General features: G+C 41.7%; 2 protein-coding genes across 2 annotated transcripts; one reads left to right on the forward strand and one right to left on the reverse strand.

Moving 5' to 3' along the window:
* Positions 1-631: 631 nt before the first annotated feature.
* Positions 632-16373, reverse strand: cunh17orf97 (chromosome unknown C17orf97 homolog). The gene is made up of 4 exons (XM_022738720.1): positions 16302-16373; positions 3892-4025; positions 3426-3571; positions 632-1793 (listed from the first exon to the last, which is right to left on the reverse strand). The coding sequence occupies exons 1-4, from the start codon at positions 16371-16373 to the stop codon at positions 1315-1317; spliced, it is 831 nt and encodes a 276-aa protein (XP_022594441.1). The 3' UTR covers positions 632-1314.
* A 4494-nt stretch (positions 16374-20867) lies between these two features.
* Positions 20868-21651, forward strand: LOC111217039 (tumor suppressor candidate 5 homolog). The gene is made up of 2 exons (XM_022738721.1): positions 20868-21269; positions 21475-21651. Exons 1-2 carry the CDS (start codon positions 20868-20870, stop codon positions 21649-21651), a joined length of 579 nt encoding a protein of 192 aa, XP_022594442.1.
* The last annotated feature ends 104 nt before the right edge of the window (positions 21652-21755 follow it).

A 21755-nucleotide genomic window follows, 5' to 3' on the forward strand; every position in this document is an offset into this window, starting at 1 on the left:
GAGTAACTGAGCATATTATGAATTCCTCAGGGAAGAAAATATAGATTTTGTTCTCCTGAGGATCGTAAGTGAAAGATGAACTTCAGCTCTCGTAAGCATAAGAACAATCCTGAACATCAGTCCTCTTGTTCATCAGCTTTGTTAAGCGAAGTGAACCCTGATGCCAAGGGAGATATAATAGGGATGTACTTGTCATTTAAACTTTTTGTCCTGTGTTTCACTTTGTTCATGCATAAAACAAACATCTCAGTCACAACAGTATCGTCTCGTTTGCCTTCATTGTGTTGGAGCCTCTGATTCATCAGGGAATACATGACTTTTCTGCCACCTATTGTTCAGCAGTGGTGGTGTCTTTGCTTTCAGCATGGACAGGAACAACACATAATGTGTCTCTCTTTGTAAAATACTTTTCTATGTTACTTGATGTCACTTGCAGGAGGTAAACAACATCAGCTTCATCACAGCAATGAAATTTAAACTTGACACTGAAAATATTATTAACATATCACTGCTAGCTACCGTTCAATGAGGAGGTCAGACTGGATATTGGATTTTAATTTCCTTCTCCTTTGCCTTTTATACTTAACAATAAACAACAGCAAGAATGAGAGAAAAGCATATTCCTGCACATTAGATCACTGCTCCACCAGATCAGCCAATATACGACAGTTCGAGCTTTCAAACACATTTTATTAGATAGTGTGACGGCATTGTAACAAATAGTTACAGTCACATCGCAGTTTTAATTCAACAGCTCCACACCCACCGTGGTGCTGGAAATATTTGTAAAAAAAAAAGAAAGAAGGAAAAGAAAAGAAAAGAAAAAAGAGAAATGCTAACCTACTGTATATTTTAAAATCATCAACCCCCATACATTCAACCCTCCTCTTTCTCACCAACTTGATGTGATGTGAGGGGGGTTCAGTGGTATTATCCTGATAGGGTTTCAGTCCTGGAAGATCAACTTTGGGTCTTCTCCGGAAGTGTTACATAATTCAGAAGCACAAGATAAACTCTGAAAATCCTCTATTAAGTTTTTAACAGGCCTATTCAGCAGGAGGATTGTCCTGTCCTCGTCTACTGACAGTCATGGCACTGCGGATACGTATTTTGTACCTGCCAGAGGAAGCATCTCTAACGGGTGCTTTAAAGGGTATTGAATTGGCAACATCCTCAGTTTGTCTTCAGTCCAACGTCTTAACAGCACCCAAGGACCTTCACTCTGTGCCTCACCATGGCTAAATCTATTTTAAACTGTGAACAAATAAAGCCTGTGATGACTAACAGCATAAGGCTCCCATTTGCTTCTTTAATTCAGTCTATGCTCAAATGCAGGAGTGACGCATTCTCATGTTGGTCAGATTCAGTCTCTGTGCTCTCTTTAGGAAAAGTCTGTCTCAAGGCATCCAGGGTTTCCTTTAATAGAGCCTCTCTATGTGCGTTGTAACGCTGTCGCCGGCTGGCCCTGTACAGCTCCAGCCTCTTCTCCTCAGCCTGGGGGTCCTCCAGCACTCCCTCCCACCTCAGGCTCTCTCTGGCCTGGGTGCTGAGCTCTGACAGATGCCCCTGTGCTGGAGCTCCACAGCTGCTGGTTTTGTTTGTTGCTGTCAGTGGAGCTGGTGAATCCTTTGGGTGTTTTTTGCTCCTCCGGAAACTGCCAGCAAGACGCTCTCCGTCCTTCTTGCTAGTAGTTCTGAGCCTTGGCAGCTGGCCTTGGGGCTGACCGGGACTCTGAGGGGTCAGCAAGGACACTGGCGAGGTCTCTGGATGCAAAGATACAGTCTGAGGTTTCTCTGTAGAAAGGCAACATAAACATGTAGGCGCATGCACAGCACCAGACAACTGAGGGTTTAGATTACTAATGACTCCCTCTGGAGTTGGAGGGCTAATGGCTTGGTTTACAGTAATGAGCTATACAAGGCTGGTGAGGGGAACGACAGTGGGGGCCTATTCTCTAGTGACCTATTCAACCCTGCAGGGTATCCTCTACCACCCCCACATGATCCAAACTACTTTTTACATTGCGTACATTTACATTGACCTTCATTTAAACTGCTGAAGCAATGAAAAATTAGGGTGAGTTTAAACTCTTTTTCCAGTTCTTGGTTCAGTCTGTTCTACTTAACTCTGTAGCATGACTAATTACATCTGCATGCTATGAGAGAAGTTTTAGGACTTTTAGGCTTTTCATTATGTGACAGTTTATATGACAATACTGTTCCTTGGCAACATTTAGTGCATCAGGAATATGTATTTCATGGTCTGCTTCTAGAGGATCTTATTTAAATAAAGAGAATGTGGCACAATAAGTTAATTTCCTTTGCTGTTACAAAGCCTCCCGTCCCAAATCTATTTTTCAATCCTCCATTTCTGTGAGGGGAATGCACAAAAAGATTACAGATTCCAAGCTGGTTTGTCTTTGAAGGCCAGTGAAGGCCTGACATGTAATTAATTTTTTTTAACAAACATTTAGAGCTTCACAGCAACTATTGTGTCTGTATTGGAGACCAGATAACCCAGCCAATGTGCTCCTCGATATGCATCGGCAAGCTATATAGTTACCTAGGGGTACAGACCATGAAGTACAATGTCCCCAGTTAAGTCCAGGTGGAGACCTTGGCTGCATGTCATTCCCCATCTCTCTGTCAACTCACTAGTAAAGACATAAAATGTCCCACAAAAAATTCTGAAAAGAAAATGTATGTAACGTAATTAATTGTTTGTCTATAACACGTTAGTGATGACTGATGTCAGTGACCATGATGGAACAGTAAACAGGCCTGTTGTATGTATTACTAATTCTTTTACTATAGTGTATGATATAATAATAATTGTAGAACTAATCTATCAATATAATATTCCTGGATTCAAATTAAAACAATTAAAATGTAATTTTCTTCAGAATTTAAAGAGTTAAATCATTCATTCTAGCAGTACTCTGTTGATGGACCGGGTGGTGTATCCATGCTGTTGGGCATAGTAGGTACTTGAGTAAAAATATTTATCCACTTTTTGGGTTAAAACTAGATTTATGCCACTTTAGTTTTCTGCTTCATCAAATTTCAGACATAATTATTGTGCTTTTTACTTCACTTATTTGACAGCTGTAGTTCCTAGTTTGTATTATAAAATTGTAAATACAAAACCTAGTGAGAGTTTATAAAATACAGTGCATTGTTACTAATATAACAATGCTACTAAAGTAGTTCAAATTAGCTCCACCTCAATCAAACACATTAACATGCTACTTACACATCTAAAGCTATGATACAGTATAATGTAATTGGCTGTGGTCATTTTCCTACATACTGAGTGCTTTTGAAACTATAAGTACACTTTGTTCATGCAATTCTGACTGCAGGATTTTTCCTTATTATGTTTACATTGAGATGCTGCTACTTAAAAGAAAAAATGAAGCTATTTACGTGTATTTTCTGCAGGGGTGGTGGAGTCAGTTGCTTTCTTTCTTTTCTTCTTTTTCTTCTTCTTGTCAGTAGACCTGGACTGCTGCAGCAGCGTACAGCTTTTGTTTTCTGGCATGATGTAGTCCTGGCACGCAGTGCTGATGAACCTGTGCAGAATAAAGCAAGTTAACCGAGTCAGAGAACGAAAAGGATACAACTGCGAGACCATTCAATTTGGAAACTTAGAACAACAGCAACAGTCTGTAAGACAACTGTAAACTGCAAAAAAAAAAAAAAAAGTAAGCTAATCCTGTACACGGAGACCTGGAAATCTTCGTTTACTCACAAGAGGCGGGACTGTACAGCGAGTATCGGCAGGTGTCGTTGCACAACAAACTACTTTATTTTTCGTAGCTCATAAAAAACGTTTGTACAAACCACGAAAAGGCAGAATAAAAGTGGGTAATGCTGGATACTACATCGCTACCTTTGATACTTCCTATTTGTTCCGGGACAAGCATTTCCATAACCCCACTTCGCCGTGTTGCCCAGTGACGCGTCTCCATGGCAACAGGACACACCTTCTCTAGGAAGAGCAACGTGTGGCGGAAGAAGACTCAACTACCACAAAAAGACACAAAACTGTCATAAAGAGATACAAAACTAGACAAAACAACTTCAGAGACACAAAACTACCACAAAGAGACTTAACGAATGCAGACACAAAAGTACGACGCTGTGTTTATTCAAGTCTAGGTGTAAGGAAGGGTTTTTACATATTTGAATTTTGGACTTATTATAATCCTATCGCATCTTATATTTAAGATGTTTCATATTATGTGTTCTGTAATTTGGCGTCTAGAGTAGATATGAATTCCCCCCCTCTTCACAATAATAAAAAAACAAGGAAGAGATTCAAAGTGAGACTATGTAACTTACAAAAGAGGAAATAATACAATGTTCCTTTACGAATAAAGATGTAAACTAAAGCATGGGTACAGCCTGGATTATTGTTTGAAAGCATTTAACAAAATATTATTTTATCTTGTTGATGAATTGGTGTCTTCAGTATCTTTTATTTTTGTGTCAAAGGGAAAAAACACTGCTGCAATGTGTTTTTACTATTGTTCAAGGAACTATTTCTTATTAGATTGCTACATTGGGATTTTTTTATGTCGCCTCGGACAATATCCACAGCACACAGCGTGGTATTTCCCAGGGAGTTTCCATCCTATTCCTGTCCCACAAAATCCAGTCCCCCACTGGTTCCTCAATACAGAAAACACACCACACACACACACACACACACACACACACACACACACACACACACACACACACACACACAGTATGGCCCTTTGAAGCACTGTCCTCTATAACACACTCTATTACACACACTGTAGCCTTTCTAATAATTACTGGATAACTAAATTTGAATCTTGGAAGCTATGTTGTGTCTGCTGTTAAACCAGTGCTAAGAATAGGCTCTGAGCTCAAACAAGTCTGTCTCGCCTCTGCCCCCCCCCTCCCCCCCCACATATCTGAGCTCTTCCAGTAATAACTACAGGAAGAAAGAGGATAAATCATGATGCTGAGTCAGAGAAGACACGTCACATTTATCCATGCAGGAGTAACAAAGGTCACAGTGAGATGAAGACCTGATACAGGTGGTTTTTAAAGGGCCTCTTCTTACAAGTGACAAAAACAAAATCATAGAGGGAAACTGAATCAGTTATGGCTAACACAAAGCACATTTAGCTTTGAAAACTAAAATTATGTACCTTTGATCCACAATTTGTTATTTATTCTACTAGGTCATGTGACTTGTTGCATTTTTATGTGTAGTGAACCATGCCCCTGCCTACACGTCTTGTTCTGATGAGCTTGCGAGTCACGAATGGTGGTGGGGGGGTGGGGGGTGTACACTTCTCCATCTGGTGCAGACATCATTATACAAACAGATCTTAAGGTGCTGTAAGCGCACTGGCATTTGCCTGCAAGGCCATTTTTCAACAACAGCTCAACAGCTTTTGCAAACATACCAAATTAGATTTTGTTTGGAGGGGACTTGTACATGAGAGCACTCAGAATTTCAAACCAATCATTGTGAATGTTTTACAGAAGGGGGTTTAACCTGACGGGTATATCGCCAGGCACTATATGTAACATGTACAGCAGTTGGTATATGTTACATAGTGGAGTAGGTTATTCTGTGTTAATTATGTTGAGTAACACACAGATGTAGCACACAGATTATTCTTTGAGCTGATTTAGTGCCTGAAATTAGTAAATGTTATACAAAGGCATGAAAAAGTTTGTCAACCCCTTTGGAATGACCTGGTTTTCTGCATTAATTGGTCATAAAATGTGATCTGATCTTCATCTAAGTCACACATGTAGACAAACACAGTATCCCTGAGATAATATCACATAAACAATTATAACCTTTTGTGTCTTTATTGAACACGGCCGTTAAACATTCACAGTGCTGGTGGAAAAAGTAAGTGAACCTTTGGTAGCAATAACCTGAAATAAGAGCTCCTGGTAGCTGCAGATCAGACCTGCTCAATGATCAGGAGGACTTTATGACCATTCTTCCTACAGATTACAGTCTGGGCTCTCACTGAGCCACTGCAAATGGTGGATTTTCTTTGTTTGAAGTCAATTCTGTTGTATATTTACTCTGATGTTTAGGGTCATTGTCCTGCTGCATCACGCAGCTTCTACTGAGCTTCAGCAGGTGGACAGCCACCCCGACATTATCCTGTAAGATACCTTAATAAACTTGGGAATTCATTTTCCCCTTAATGATATTGAGCTGTCCAGGCCCAGAGGCAGCAAAGGCCCAAATCATGATACTCCTTCCACTGTACTTCACATTTCAGATGATGTTTTCATGTTGGTATGCAGTTCCCTGTTTACTTTTGTTTCTTTGGAAAGCAGTAGCTTCCTCTCTGTTGTGAATGGCAGGACATCATGCTCCAGGCAACCATGTACTATGATTTGCATATGGTAGACTTGTGAGCAAAGATGTTAACCATTCATTCATTTAAACCTTTGGCTGTTTCTCTAAGCTGGATGCCCACTTCTAGGGACAGTAGCCACAGAACCCAATCATCTCTATAGACATTCTGAGTACTGATGAATATCTAATCGCTTTGAGATGACTCTGTAACCCTTTCAGTTTTATGCAAATCAACAATTCTTGATTGTCTTTCTGAGAACTCTTTTTTGCAAGTCATGCTTCACATCAGCAGATGCTTCTTGTGAACAACAGAATCGAAATGTTGAAGTGTTTTTTATGAGTAAAAGTATCTCTAAACCACACGTCCAATCTGGTTTCATTGACTGGACTCCAGGTTTGATAACCCCTGACTCCATTTAGCTTTTGTTGACGTTATTAGCTGTGGGGTTCACATGTGTTTTCCAGCCTGCAGTATGAATGTTTGAATGGTGTTTTCAATATGGATGAAGATCTGACCATATTTTAGTACAGATTTATAGATATATGGAGGTAATTCCAAAGGATTCACCTGTTTTTTTTCCCGCTCTATAATCATTTTCACAACAGACATTTAAACTCTAACCAAACAACCACAAACTATTAGAGTGGTGAGCCCATGACAAAAGATTCCCAAATATGTACACAGCTGGCTTCATGAGAAAGGCCACATGACTGTCAGGCAATAAGCCACCTGTAACAGTGAGCAACTTTGGACTGATTAGCATTTTCACAGACACAGCATCATGTCCATGTAGTAGGAGGTCATTAAAGTTTCCTGGGGAAGGGCAGTAACTCACAGAGAATCCATGAATTTACCAAGGTCAAAATCAGACGAATGGTTTTCATTAATTCATATTCAAAATCTGAAATGTCACACTAAATCTACCTTCATATTCAGGGGGAAAACTAAATCTATGAAGTTGTTTTAAAACAGGCAGAGGGAGGAGAGGACATGGGCATGAGACAGCGGATTTGGTCTCATGTGGATTTGCTGTGTGTGCTCACTGTGTCAGGTGACAGTGAGGACGCAGCTTCTCCAACTGCAGCAACCTTAAAGCTGCAGAGTGACAAGCCCAGGAGACGGAGAGAGAGAGAGAGAGAGAGAGAGAGAGAGAGAGAGAGAGAGAGAGAGAGAGCGAGAGAGAGGGAGAGGCCTTACAGTCCTTGCTGCCTGAGTGTCTGTGTGCGTCAGTGTTGAGGCAGAAACAAATTCATTTTGACCTGCTGATGTCTCTGGCGGCCATTTGCAGACTCTTATGCTGCCTTATCACAGCACAACTTTTGTGCAATTAGATGCAGGTTTAAAGTGAAACCTTGAGAGCTGCTTTGTCAGCAAACTCATCCCGGACATTTTACCGTAAACGCTGACAGTTCGTGATTTTCTTTCTCCCTGAGACTTTCGACACACTTCAGTTTTGCATTAAAGCTGCACATGTGCTGTGAAACATGGTTGTAGCATAGCTGGGTTTCTGACCATAGTTAGATAAATCTGTTAGGGGTCCCTGGACCAAAAATAAGATACTAAAACTAATTATACAAATAAATTTATGAATGTACATCATGTAAGCATAAAACTGAAATAAGATAATCTGATGAAATGTGACACACCCTAAAATGAGGAAGAAAGAAGAAATAACACATTCTTTCCTTCTTACACAGGAGGTGTGCCATGTGCAATAAAAGTATACTCAATCACTGTGTTTCAACACAGCCTTGCTTGGTCTGGTATGACCAGCAGCTGATGGTGACTAAAGGTAAGATTAAGATGGTTGAGGTTGCTGAGGTTGTTGTATGTTAGCAAGTTATGATTTCAATAATCTTGTTTGACTTTTGTGATTAAAAAAAAAACTGAAAATAAAAAGAGAAAATAAAGCGTGGCAGTAGCACATGTAAGGATAGATTATAAAGCCAGCTAAGCTAATCACTTAGAGTGCAACATCTATCTAAAGTTTGCTAACATTGGGCGCTGTAAGCTACAATCACAGCTGGCCAAATGAGGAAGTAGCAGCAAAAAACTACAACACTGAGTGAACTGAAATGAGCAATGGTGTAATTTACTGGTTATTATTTATTGGAAATTCGATGTTTCATTTGTAAGAGAAAGACTGTGTTATTCATTCTCTGAAAAGTTACATTGCCTCACTTTAATGCCCCTTTTGTGTCACTTGATGTCAGCTGATAGCTAACCATTTGCCAAGTATTGTACCAGGGTTTTATTAGGCCCCTGGGGTCCATGGACCTTGTGCAGCTGCTTGCCTTGCCCGGCTTTTTTTTCCTGATGTTTGAAGCACACATTTAAAATTACTGCTCACCAATTTGGAGGTGGCAGACAGATATTATTATTCTCATTGTTATTACTTGCTGCTACATTATGCTGAATAGTGGATATTGTTATTGGATTATTGTACTATTTTGCTGTTTCCTATAGTTCTGTATTGTGCATATTTAGTAGAAATGTAAGAGTAGAAATTATTATTATTATTATTATTATTAGTAGTAGTAGTAGTAGTAGTACTATTATCATTATGCCCATCATTATCATTATCATTAATTTATTGCTTTGTCTGTTTGTTCGTTGTATTACCTTATTATGGAAATGCGGTGCTCTAGTACTCTACATGAAAAAAAAAATTTGGTCATAGAATAAAAAAGCAAATGTACATATTTACATACAAAACATATGATTATGTTATAAAATATTTGATATAAACCACCCAACTGACAGGAAAGACATTTTTCTGTAAGTGATTAAGGGTATTTTTACATTGTGGTTTCCTACTTTGACTTCAGTGGAAAATCTCGATACTACTTCCTCCACTGATTATTATAAACAGGTCAATCTGCTGCCTCATGGGCTCCATACAGTAGCCCTGCGTGTACACGTCAAATCCGTGCCGATTCTGACGTCTGCTTCTTGTGGTTGTCTACGTCATTACGTTGCCAGCTGATCGGAGTGGGAAGCCGGGAGTGTGTCTGACTTGGGTGTGTGTGCGAGAGAGAGAGAGAGAGAGAGAGAGAGAAAGACAGAGAGAGAGAGAGCGAGAGAGAGAAAGAGAGAGAGAGAGAGAGAGAGGAGAGAGAGAGAGAGAGAGAAAGACAGAGAGAGAGAGAGAGAGAGAGAGAGGAGTGGGGCAGGAGTTGTGTAAAAGGGGCTGAAGTCCTGCGCTGCTTTCTCCGCTGCTGCGTTGAAAAGTGGCCTCACCACCACCACATGTATAAAAGCTGCCGAACCGTATTCTGTCGTGGATGTAAAAGAAACCAACAGAGAGCGACACACCCTGCTGAAGGTCCAGGACTCCGCCGAGCAGTGGGCGAGGCAGCCTGAACTCCGCTGGACCGTTCAGACGGGCTGTCCGCGCAGGAGCGACCCGGCCGGTGGTCAAGGTGGGGCGTATTACTGAGTGTCTGTGAGGCTGTCTGTGTGTGTCTGCCGGCTAAACGCCTGTTCCTGTCCGCCTGATTTAGCCTGTGGCGGCTTGATGACCCAGTTTGCGTGGAAATCGGCAGCTGGGAAACCGTCCTTAACACGACTTTATTCAAGTGAAATTCTCCTCTCCAGGTCTGATTCCTGTCTTACAGGGGCGGGTTTGGGCACAGTTTGGCGTCGTCTGATTCTCGAGGTTGTGGATTTGATGTTATAGGAGTTCTGGCTGAAGGCCTGCCTGTGTGTCACAGATCATATCGTCCAGGCCCACTGACACAGGGGAGCTAGGAGGATTTATGGGCACCCTAGAAATTTGACATTTGGCCACCCCACCACAACCTCCCAGCTCCTGCAAACGTTTAATCAACATTTAGATGATTGACACAGTGAAATTGTGGGCAGAGGCGTTGGTAAAGTGCTGCATGGAGTATTTGCACATGCAAGGCTGATAGCAACTCGAGGGCTGAATGAAACGTGCTAAAAAGTCAGGATTATGTCTAAATTAATACAGAAGGGAACAGAAAAGCCAGCAAAGGTACACAGACAGCATGTTAAAAGATTTACAGGTTTGCTTTTACATTATATTAAAATCTATTATGTGTCATGGCTGCCACATTAAGAAAAGCAGGAATCTTGTATCCAGGCCTGTAGGGAATTTGTAAGCAGTTCACTGTCAAATGTTGGATTTATAGACTGTAACAAGATGTTGCTGTTGCAAGTTGAGGTCTGCATTTATGTAATCCAAACTTGTCAAAAAGTGTCAGCGTTTAAAGCCTCTTAAAATTTGCTGAGTTCATTATAGGCCAAGGAATAAGCCTGTGCTCAAGTAGGGGATAGGTGAAAATCAGGAAGATAACTGAGGCCGAGTCATTCCTCAGAAATGCAGTGACACCAGCAGGCATCTGGCAGAGATGGGGGGGATTCTTCAAATGAAGGATGAGTTTATAAACACAAGTATATGACTGCAGATGTTTGTGAGATTCAGTAAAACATTCTTAAAGCAGGTGACGTAACAAAGAATTTAGGCCTCCCTGTCCGGCTCTGGGCTCTCGAGTCTCCTCAACTCGTATACAATTCTTTACGGTCTTTTAAACTTCTATAAAACATTTCAAAAGCAACATGCAATTGTGTATAAGTAGTCTTTCTCTGGAATAAATGGCTAGAGGAGGGGGGGGGCTTACTGTAGTATATATTACATCGATGGAGCCTGTCTTACATAATTGTTCAGCCAGAGTTCAGTGCGCTGGTAGGAATGCGCAATAGGCTGTGTCACGAGCTGCATTTCTGCCATTGCAACCCAGGAGTGTGACATAAGCCACCCTGTCAATGAGGATCACATGCAAATAGCAGGGTGTCAGTTAAAAAAGAAACTCATCTTGTCTACATGTGTTTGCCCTGCATCCAGGCAAAATACGCAACCTCCCCGAGCTGTTTTATTGCCTGCATTTGCAGAAGTGAAGCCATCTTGCTCAACTTGGGTTACACCCTTCATTCCTATTGCGTGCCTTGTCAAGGGAGGATGGGGCAAGAAGGGATGTGTTATGTAGGTTCATTTAGGGGGAAAAAATCCAGTTCTTAGAGACAAAATGGCACTGACTGCCGGAGGACAGGCTTACAGGCCTCATACCGCACATTACCATCCCCCAGGATGTCATGAATTCAGAATGGCATTCAGCTATTCCTCTCAGCAAATATATAAAAAAAAAAAAACCTACTTATTTGTGGTGATCTCAGGGTTAAAGTCAGATGGCCTTTAAAGTCCAGCAAACAGCGAGCAGCAGAGCATAAGAGGAGGCTCTCTGCACTATGATCAGAGTGTTGCCAAAGCCACCGCCCTTTCACTGTCTTTGTCCCCATTCCCAGTCTAAAATAATCAGTCTATATTACAGAGTGCAATCTGGGGCAGTAAACACTCTCCAACTGGACCACACCCACAGCAGAGGAATGTACCTGAATTGATGAGTGAAATGAGTGGGCTGGTAGCATGGAGAGAGGCCTGTCTGTCTCTTTCTGACCCACTCACCCTTTTTTTTTTTTTTTTTTTTTTTTTTTCCCCCCCCCCCCTTTTTTTTTTTTTTTTTTTTTTTTCTGCTCCTGTTCTCCATCTTCATCAGACGTGTGCTGCTTCTACCTGTTTTCCGTAGACCACAATTTCAAGCTCCCTAGTTGAATGAATCGAAACTCCGCTCTTGCATTTGCAGCTAAGGCCTGATAAGCCAACCTTCTAAAGAGTTAAAATGTCACTAAATGCTCCTTGCTTTGTGACTGGTTCATTCACACCCTCCTGTTTACACACCATCATTCCTATTTCTCTCTGACACGCACATCCTGCCCATTCAACTCCAGTGTGTCTGTCCTCTTTCTTATCCTCCTTGCCATGGCAGAGAGTGCACGTCCACAGTCCCAGATAAGCTCAGTCTTTTGTGTATTAGACTGTGTGTTATCTCTTTTGCCCCCTGTATAAAAGCCTGTCTCAAGGCCTTCCACACTGGCTGTCATGTGGCTCTGTCTGCCTCCCTCGCTCAAAGAAAGAGTAGGAGAGGGGGAGGAATGAGGTGCGAAAAAAGGAAAAGGGCGGAGGGGAGGTGAGGGTGAACCTAACGGTGAAGCCACGTCCGCCCCGTCTGGTGCAGGCCAGATGTAGACGAGTACATAGAGAGGGGATGGGTGAAGGATAGAGGGATGGAAAAGAAGGAGTGGAAGAGACCATGCGAGCCCACAGCAGCCGGATGGAATTTCTAACATACGCAGCTGGAATGTCAGGAATGCAGGACAGTCTGATCTGACCGAGGGAGAGAGGGTGGAGAGGACAGACAAGTCAGGAAAGACAGAAAAGAAGAAGAGACATGGGAAAGAGTGGCACAGCAGAAGAGTCCGGGGCTCAACAGTGCCCGTCGCTGTGAACATAAAGATACAGTCACTGTCTGTGGAGGGAGTGGTACGCTATGGAACAAATAACTAATTCAGTTTAAGTTTGAGGTTGAGGCAGCCTTAGTCAACAGTTATGACTGTCAGTGGTCCTGTGTGTGGCCAGAAGCCTTGTACTGTACGTCCTCTTCCCTGACTTCATGAGCATGTGTGGGGGCCTGCGGGTGGGGGGGGGGTTCACTTTATAGGCCCCTTTTATACAGCCTGTTCAAGGTGGGGATGTTGCGCCCTTAATCCGCCTCGCCATTCTGTTTTAAAAGGAAATGAAAACAGAATTGGGCTAACGTTGCTGTTCGACACTAAGCCGCTAATGGAGGGAGTCACAGACCTGGATCGAAAGCAAAAGTTGGCATGGCGGTACAAACGCCAAAGCTGCTGTGTGACACGTCTGGCCCCTGATTCTGCACCGGCATGCTGTCACTCACTGGGGCTGCAGTATACCTGCATTGTTTGATTCAGTGTGAATAACCAACGTGGGCATGATGAAGGGTCTCCTTAACGACAATGTAACAGGATCTCTATGATATTGCTGTGACGAATGACGGGCTTCATAGGAAACTCCACTCCTTTGAAGACCTGCTGCCCATGTATTTTACAATACACACTGCAAAAGAACATTTCAACAACTGTTCAAAGGTCATGAAATGTGGTCCAGATATGTGTAGTGCCGAGGAGATGAATCCCAGTGTTTCCTCTAGCACCTCTAGTGGCGGTTTTGAGTGAAACTTCTTAGCTGTTTCATGCATTTCCACAAAATGACCTGTCAATGGACGGTAATGTCAGTCTGTTGGTAGATCCACCGCTTTGGTCCGGACTAAAATATCTCAGTACCTGCTGGATGGATTGCTAAGAATTGTTATACAGACATTCACAGCCCCCAGAGGATGAATCCTAATGATTTTCATCTAGCTCAAAGTTTTCACTTATCCAGTAAAATAGCTCACCATCTACTTGATGGCTTGGAACAAAATTTTGGAGGTACATTCATGGTCCCCAGACAGTGATCCTCTTACTTTTCCTCTTGTCCTACCAGGGCGTTGACATTCGTGTTTTTAGCGAAATGTCAACTTTTGGATGGAAGGCCTTAGCTACACACATTCATGTCCTGTTCAGGGTGAACTATATGAACTTTGGTGATCTCTTCACTTTTCATGTTGCACATCATCAGATAAAAAAATTGTGTCCGAGACTTTTTGTTTATGACCAAATATCTACAAAAACTAATGACAATTTAGCTTTACTTTGTGTTTAGTGCTATTTTGTTAATGTTAGCATGCTACCTTAAGGTAAGATGGTGAACATGGTAAACATTATACCTGCTAAAAGCACAAAGCGTTGCTGTGATAAAGTAGAGGTGCTAGCAAGGCTGAAGACGCGTGTTCCCTGGTGGACGATGGTGGTACTGCAACTATTAAAAATCCTCTGTTGCCCAAAAAGTGTTTCTCTAATAGATCTCCACTATAAAAGATATGTCTTTACAAAAGCCCAGGAAGGCCATTTTTATGTGCATGACATTTCAATGAGAAGTCCGTGGGATGAGACGCTAATAATACCAAAAATAACTCAATAATACAGCGCCGTATTTGATTGTCCAAATAGGAAAAGTAAAATACAAACATAAAATATAAAACAAGATAGAGAGATGAGATAATTAAAACAACTGTAACAACTAACATAATTTAAGATGTTAAGGCCCGCTCACCTTTAATATACACATGTAATGAGCCACACAAAGTGGAAACAAACCAAACAAAAGTAAGATTTTTTTCGGTGGTGTAAAGCAGCAATAATGTCAAGCAAACCAAATACTGGAGATGTGGAGACTACGAGACTGAGAGCAGAGTTTAAGCCCTGACTGCAGACTCCTGAACGGGAGGAGAGGTGAAAATCCTGCAGGCAGAGCAACAGGGACATAGAAGAAACTTTCAGTGAATAGGCGCCATTTTGGAGTCAAGTAATCAGTTACATGACTCATAAATTACAAAAATCCATACTTGATTTTGAAAGATTTATTAGAAGTTTTAAGTGTGTTTAAAACAGATAAGGGTAATAGATTTGGTTATGGAAACTTTTTGTAGTGTACATCAGTCACAAGTCAGAACAGGCAGCCATGGCCTCTGTGTGATGACTCACCCATTAAAAAAAAAAAAGACTGATACGTGTCATGTAGATAGAGTTGTCACGAGGTGGAAGAAAATCCTATTAGTATTTTTCCATCTACCATCCATGTACTTTTTATATAAACGACCATTATACGTCTGAATGGAGATGACTCTCTGGCCTTCTCAGGATGACACTGGAGTTGAATCAGAACAAAGTGTGAGACAAAACCATTTCTGCCCGCGGCGGTGTCTGTAAAATCTTCATAAGTCTTGTTGATTGTGACCCACCCTCCCCTGCTGTGCACAGTCTACAGGCTACGGGGCGTTCAAATACCTGAGATTATTCTGGTTCTCCTTACTGCAGGAATGTACAGCATGTGTTATTCATCGTCAACCAAAGGAGTGGAGCATGTCCTCAATATCTCAGGATCACCACCAGATTACATTCTTTGAAGGCAAGAAAAGTACAGACCTGCTTTCGCTTTACATGTGTTAGTCTTCAAGTGATCAAACTTTCAGTATGTTTAAACTCACTGTGAGCAGTACAAAAGTACAAAGCAGAAATTTTGACCTGATGGTGGCGCTAGAGGAAATGTTGAAGGATAACCAGTGCTATTATAATTCATCCTGTGGGCGACATGAATATACTTACTTTTATGGCAATCCATTCAGTAGTTGTTGAAACATAATGGGTGCATCAGTGAAAAAGTTCAGAGATCCTGCTATATTGCCATAAAGAAGATCGTCCATTAACACAACAGCGTCAGTGTCTGTCTCGTCATGCTGCTCTCACAGACATCAGTTCAGCTCTGTGTCCCTGTTGCTTGTTCTTACCTCTTATACTTTTTATGTCTTTAACAGGGGCTAAAGATCAGTCAGATCCATCATAGTTCAGTCTGGACCAAAGGGGTAGAGCAACTGCACTGTTAGCATGGCTAACAGTTGTATATATAGTGGCTTTCATTTACACACAACCAAACCTATTTATATTTAACCATTGTATGTGAACATGACCATTGTAATTTCAGTTGCAGAAAGCTGCCTGCCCAAGGCATTTATTGACAGAACTACTGTTAACACAGCACAAGCTCCAGATGGCTAGCTAATAGAATAGATTAGCTGCTAGTAGCTACTTCTTCACATGTAAACTTACAGCTTAGTCAGACATATACAAAGTGTGTTGTGAAACCAGGTGTGGCGACAGGTTTTCTTTCTGGGAAACACCTGAACGTTTTCCGCAAAAACAAATAACTCTTCTGGACTTCTGAAAGGATTCCAGGATCTCTGCTGTCATATAGAAGCCGTCTACTCCTCTTCATCGCCTCCTGCTCATGCTTCGTAACCACGGTAACTGACATAAAAAAGTAGAGTGTTTTTTTCCAGAGGCCGGTTTGTGATTTTGAGCATCATAACTAAGAGAATATCTAAGAATTTCTTACTGGCACCGTGTAACGTGCAGAGGCAGAGCTGAGCTGCTGATGCATGTATCTCCCCCTGGTAATCTGACGCATGATCTTGTGTGTTCTTACATATCAGCTCATTTCACCCACTTACTCACAGCTGATCACACACACACCGTGGCTCCACTGCACCCACTTACTGTACATGTGTGACTGGCTGCGGGCCACCTCATACCCACGCTACCGGAGCAGGGAGTTTGGAGCGGAAGTTAAATGATTTCTTCTTCTGTTTCTGCAGGAATACGTGCATCTAAAGCAGAAGAAGGGAAGAGAGGGAGCCTGTCTGTTTCAAACTCTCACGCTCGCTGGCTGACTCCCAGCGCTCCCTCACCCTCGGCCCCAAATGGCTGACACACAGCAGTTCTTCACTGGCAAGCTTTATGTTCCTGTACACATGCTAAAGCTGCCAGCTGAAGAACTGTTCTGGTCAGCCCTGCACCGGATGACTCAAGAAGAGGAAGCAGGGGTGGGGGGGGACTGAGGAAGGCAGTGTTTCACACAGCCAGTAGTCTAAAGTGGACTTTAATACCCTGCTGGATCTGAGCCACCATTGTTTCTATTCTTGTTGTTAATCACATGTAAAAAAAGTGTATTTTTCCTTTAGGCAGGTTAGGACATTTATTTTTCTGGTAACATGCTGTCTTTTTCTCACAGGCTATCTGCAGGTCTCAAAGAGTCTTAAAAGGAACTGATGAAGAAGGTATTAAACAGTTTTAAGGTCTTGAATATTTTTCTCTATTAACTGTAGGTGGTAATGGTAATTATAAAATGTTTTTAAGTGTGACTTTTCTATGGTAAGTACCATTGTTTTCAACCTGGGACTATGTAAAAATCATTAATTCATTCAACATTCCTTGACTAATAATTATTTTTAATTGTCATTCATCCATCTGCTGCTTCTCCAGGCCCAGGTCATATTTTAATGATTAATTAATGATCTTCTAAAGAATTATCGTTATGTACTACTGAAAAATATAAATGCTTTCATACTTAAGTCAATATTACTGTGAAACTGGTGTGAAATTGCTTTCTCTGTGGTATAAAATTGGTCTTAAAAAGACTTAAATTCTATCTGGTTAACCCTGCAGAAACCCTGTTAAATTTTGTTTTTTCTTACAATAAAGAACATCATATTTTCTCTGACTCAAGGTTTTTGTGGACAAAACTGCACACTATGGAAAATAAAACATATCCCAGGACTAAGGGATCTCCAAAAATAAAACACACACGCAGCGAGGCAGACAATAAATTTATGCAAAATGTCACACACTCATCCCTTTTAACTTTTAAGTCTCTGGTGATCCCATTAAAGGGGAACAAGAGGGATCAGAGTAAATTAAGATGCTCTTTAAATGTAAAATAGTCGAAGTTTATTGGCGACGGATATGCAATAACCTCTCAGGCTTTGTTCTCCGGGAGGCTAATCACCACATAAACAGTAAACAAGCTGGCATTTAGTCAGGACTGCTTCCGGTTAGATCATTGTAACATAGAAACCAGACAAAGAAGAAAAACTTACCAAATGTCTGCTCATCAGAGACTGAAGGTTTCACCAGCTGCTTCACGGGATTTCTTCACACTATAATGTTCACTGCTGAAAGCACAAGATCATCAAAAGCGGGAGGTGAGATCACTTACTGAGTGCAAAATAATGTTGACATCTGACCAACATTCATGACAATGCTTTTTAGTTTATTTGTTTTCAGCAGCAGGTTAATGTATTACTTTATTAATATAAACTGAATTGGTTGAGTGGGAAACATTGAAAGTTCTTGTTTCAATTTTGTGTCGTCAGTCACTTTATAAAATAGTCCAGTCCTCATAGAGTATTTGTTAAATCCAGGGCATGTCATTTTTGAGTGGTCCTCCCAATATAAATCTAACTTGAGAGTATATGTGCAGCACACTTGACAGCTTTTCTTTACCAATCTGAACAGGCTGTGGTGGTTTGTACTGCCAGAAACAATCACATCCGAAAAATGAATTAAATGACACTAGAAACACTTTTTGACACGGGCTCATAGGAATATTCTGGATACAATGTCTATTAATAAGGGAAGATAAGGCAAAACTGGAGTGTTGCTGCACTATTAAACCTACAATTTCAGGGTCTTGTTGTATTTAATCTAAACCACCACTAGATGGCGTGATCATCTGCAAACTGAGGTTAAAACATGACTGGGCCGGTTTCACTGCAGGACAGGGAGGGAAATATAGATGGTATTAAATCTCTGACAGATGGAAAGAGTGCTGGAAAATTATACTCAATTAAAAGTACTTTTACTTACAGGACATTTTACTCAAGTAGAAATAAAAATGTACTCATAAAAGTGCAAAGTTAGTCAATGTACTGTGATAAAACGATTACATTAAACAGCATCTTTAGGCTACAGGTGCATATGCAGACATGTATGCATTGATATTTCAATAAGCTACACCGTTCCCAGGTGAGAACTGCACCTTCTGCAACCAATACATTTGTATAGAATTAACAGTAGAGTAAAGCAGCAGAAAATGTGGGGATGTATAAACAACATAAACTCCACAGCGGCTACAGCGACAGGCGAAACACTATGTTGCTAGGCAACGCAGTAGTTGTTGATGCTCTCCTCTCCATATCATTCATTTGCTGCACTCACCTGTCTTAACATCACTGTGATTCTTGTGCACTGTGAAGTCCTCCACAGTCTGCTGCAAATCCCACTTATCTGCTCGTTCTTTCTCAATGGTATACAATGCAAAATAGGACCAGCCCACTCAGCCTCTCTGGTCTCACTGCACTTCAGAGAGTTCCCAAACACTGAGCTGAAGGAGCTCTGCAGTCACAACAGGAATGACCAAAAACAGCAGAAAGGTGGAGAACACCTCACTGGAGGTAGAAGTGAACGTAGAAGTCTCAGCTGAAGGATCCAACATCAGTTTTAGCACGTAGCATTTAGCCTGACTCAGCATGCACCTGTTGGTCATGCAACATGGCAGGTGTGTTTGATTTGGGACACTAATTAAATCAGCAGCTTCTTCTCTGCTGCAGCTGCTGATTTGACTCTTTTCATTTGTTGTCTGAAAAAATGTCTGTTCTACTTAAGTAAAAATACTTGACTAATACTAAAAAACAGTTAAGTAAGAGCGAAAAAAGAAAAAGCTACTCCAAAAAGTTCAAGCACACACGCAAAACAAACAAACTTTAAAGTAACGAGAGTAAATGACTCAAACCCTGATCTTCGATGTGCTGAATTCTCAGTGGATTGGAGTTTAATCACTATGAATGAAACGTTGCCTTATCCATATGTTAAAAGTAGAGCAGGGTAGAGTGATGCTGTTCAAGTAAGAAAAAAAAGGAAAAAGAAAACAACTCTTATACCAAGTTTCTTGATTCATCCAGGAGAGTTCTTCATTATCCCCATCAATAAATGAGTCTGTCAACCACAGTTATAGTTATATACATTAGGCTACAGTATAATGGAGTTAGAATGAACCTCACCTTGACCAACTACAAGTTAAAAGTTACTCATTATAATACTGCAGCATTCACAGTGGCCATTTTCTTGTTTTATGTGTAGTCTACTTTTACTTTGGAGACTATTATTAGATTTTGCTAATAATACTTCTTACATACTTTTAATTAGGTAAATTATCTGAAAACGTCCTCCTTCATATGTAAAATTTTAATGTGATGATGGTTGTAGAGCACCCTGTTGTGTTATAATACTTGGGCCAGGTTGTTGAGTGTGAGTATTTACATGTGGTTTGGTCGCTGTGGGAAGTCCCCAACAGATAACACAAGGAATTTAACATTTTTACTGTGTATTGACTAATTTAAAAACGACACAGTCACAGTCACTTATTGACAAAACAGCAATTAGCCAATTTACTGTGGTAATGGTTGAAGCCCATTTCTTTTTATAAATATACAGTGAGACTCCTGTTTAAACGCTGCAATATGGCAGAATAGGACTTTATAACAGGACCTGAGTCAGCTGGTCGTGCGTAAGTTGAGAGGCTTGTGGTTCATAGCGTCCACCTTACTCCCTCTCCCTCACACACCCTGTGCGGTGAGTGACCATGCTGATACAGCTGCTGCCTCCGCGCGTAAATGGAAAGCTTTTACGCACCGCGCGTGTTCACTTCAAAGGCGGTTTACTTGCTGTTTTTGCATTGTCACACGCCTCGCCTGGTGCATAAGTAGGCCTCAGACAATTGGGATGTGCCGTGGAGATGTAAGGGATGCGGCAATACCTCACTACATAATAGGGGGGGTGGGGGGTAAAAGGCAAGTCGTGCGTCCGGACTCTCACCACCAACTCGCCTAAACGCAAGAGGGACTCAGACATCAATAACGTCTCGCTCATCAATAAGACATTTTGATGGCGCTAGACTTAATTAAATAGGTTGCCTTGCCGATATTAGGATCTTTGATTTCATAATACTGAATCTGATGACCCCCAATGGAGAACATCTGAAGGAAGACTCTCAAGCATCTCCATCCACAGGAAAGCGGCTCGGTCAGAGAGATAATAAGACTTGGAGACTTCTTAACTTTCAGTGATGGCTATCAACACTGATGCTGCCTTTGGGAAAAGTGCCCTCGGCGAGAGGGAAGTTTCAAATCTCACCGACTTCCAGGACACGGAGAAGCTGCTGAGCACCGTGACCACCGAGCCTACCGGGCAGAGCAACATCAAGCAGTCCGACTCCTTCTCCCTCAACATCAGAGGGAGCGTCCGGTCCCTGGACGCGGACCAGAACGGACACAGGTCGCCGCTTAAGTCGGGCTCCGTCGGGCAGCTGGCCGCCACACCCAAGTCCTCGTCCCGGCTCAGCCTGGGCCCGCTGCCCTCCCCGGTGCCGCCCGGGTCCGTACCACCGACTTACCTCTGGCTCGCCGTGCTGTCCTGTTTCTGCCCCGCTGTGCCGCTCAACATATGTGCCTTGTGGTATGCAAATGTGGTGAGTGTTACATTAATTTACAACTCTAATTTTCTTCATTATAACACAGTTTAGAGTTATTATCATCTGCCTGTGCTTTAGATGATTGGGTGTATTCAAACACAGTTGTCAGATTAGTGTTTTCAAGCACTACAGGTGTTTTCCTTCTGTGTTGCATCTAAATAATTCATTGTTGGTCACTTCCTTCTCGTTTCTTTCCCATTAGTCGAGGTCTGTTCTCCATACAGGAGATATTGAAGGAGCAAGGAAATATGGGCGTCTGTCTATGGTGCTCAGCTGTCTGGCAATGCTGCTGGGTGTGGCTGTCATCATCTTCATAGTGTTTACAATAGGTATAGAAAAACGACACATACCAATCACACACTCAAAAAGCTCAGTGTAAAGTGTCTGTGAATGTTCTCAATCGTCCAGGTCATAGTTATCTCTCTCTCAAATTGAATCGAAGGCAACTGGACTTGTATTTGTCTGTGGAAGACGTTTCGCCTC

This window comes from Seriola dumerili, unplaced genomic scaffold (assembly GCF_002260705.1).
Source record: "Seriola dumerili isolate Sdu_G_001 unplaced genomic scaffold, Sdu_1.0 BDQW01000040.1, whole genome shotgun sequence".
Lineage (NCBI taxonomy): Eukaryota > Metazoa > Chordata > Actinopteri > Carangiformes > Carangidae > Seriola > Seriola dumerili.

Excerpts from the sequence above, each read along its gene's own strand:
- cunh17orf97 (XM_022738720.1), bottom strand. The coding sequence starts at position 16,373 with ATGCGTCAGATTACCAGGGGGAGATACATGCATCAGCAGCTCAGCTCT. Across the intron at positions 4,026-16,301 it reads CTGCACGTTACACGGTGCCA|TTGAGTCTTCTTCCGCCACA; the intron begins GTAAGAAATTCT and ends TTTTTGTGGTAG. Across the intron at positions 3,572-3,891 it reads ACAAATAGGAAGTATCAAAG|GTTCATCAGCACTGCGTGCC; the intron begins GTAGCGATGTAG and ends TATTCTGCACAG.
- LOC111217039 (XM_022738721.1), top strand. The coding sequence starts at position 20,868 with ATGGCTATCAACACTGATGCTGCCTTTGGGAAAAGTGCCCTCGGCGAG. Across the intron at positions 21,270-21,474 it reads CCTTGTGGTATGCAAATGTG|TCGAGGTCTGTTCTCCATAC; the intron begins GTGAGTGTTACA and ends CTTTCCCATTAG.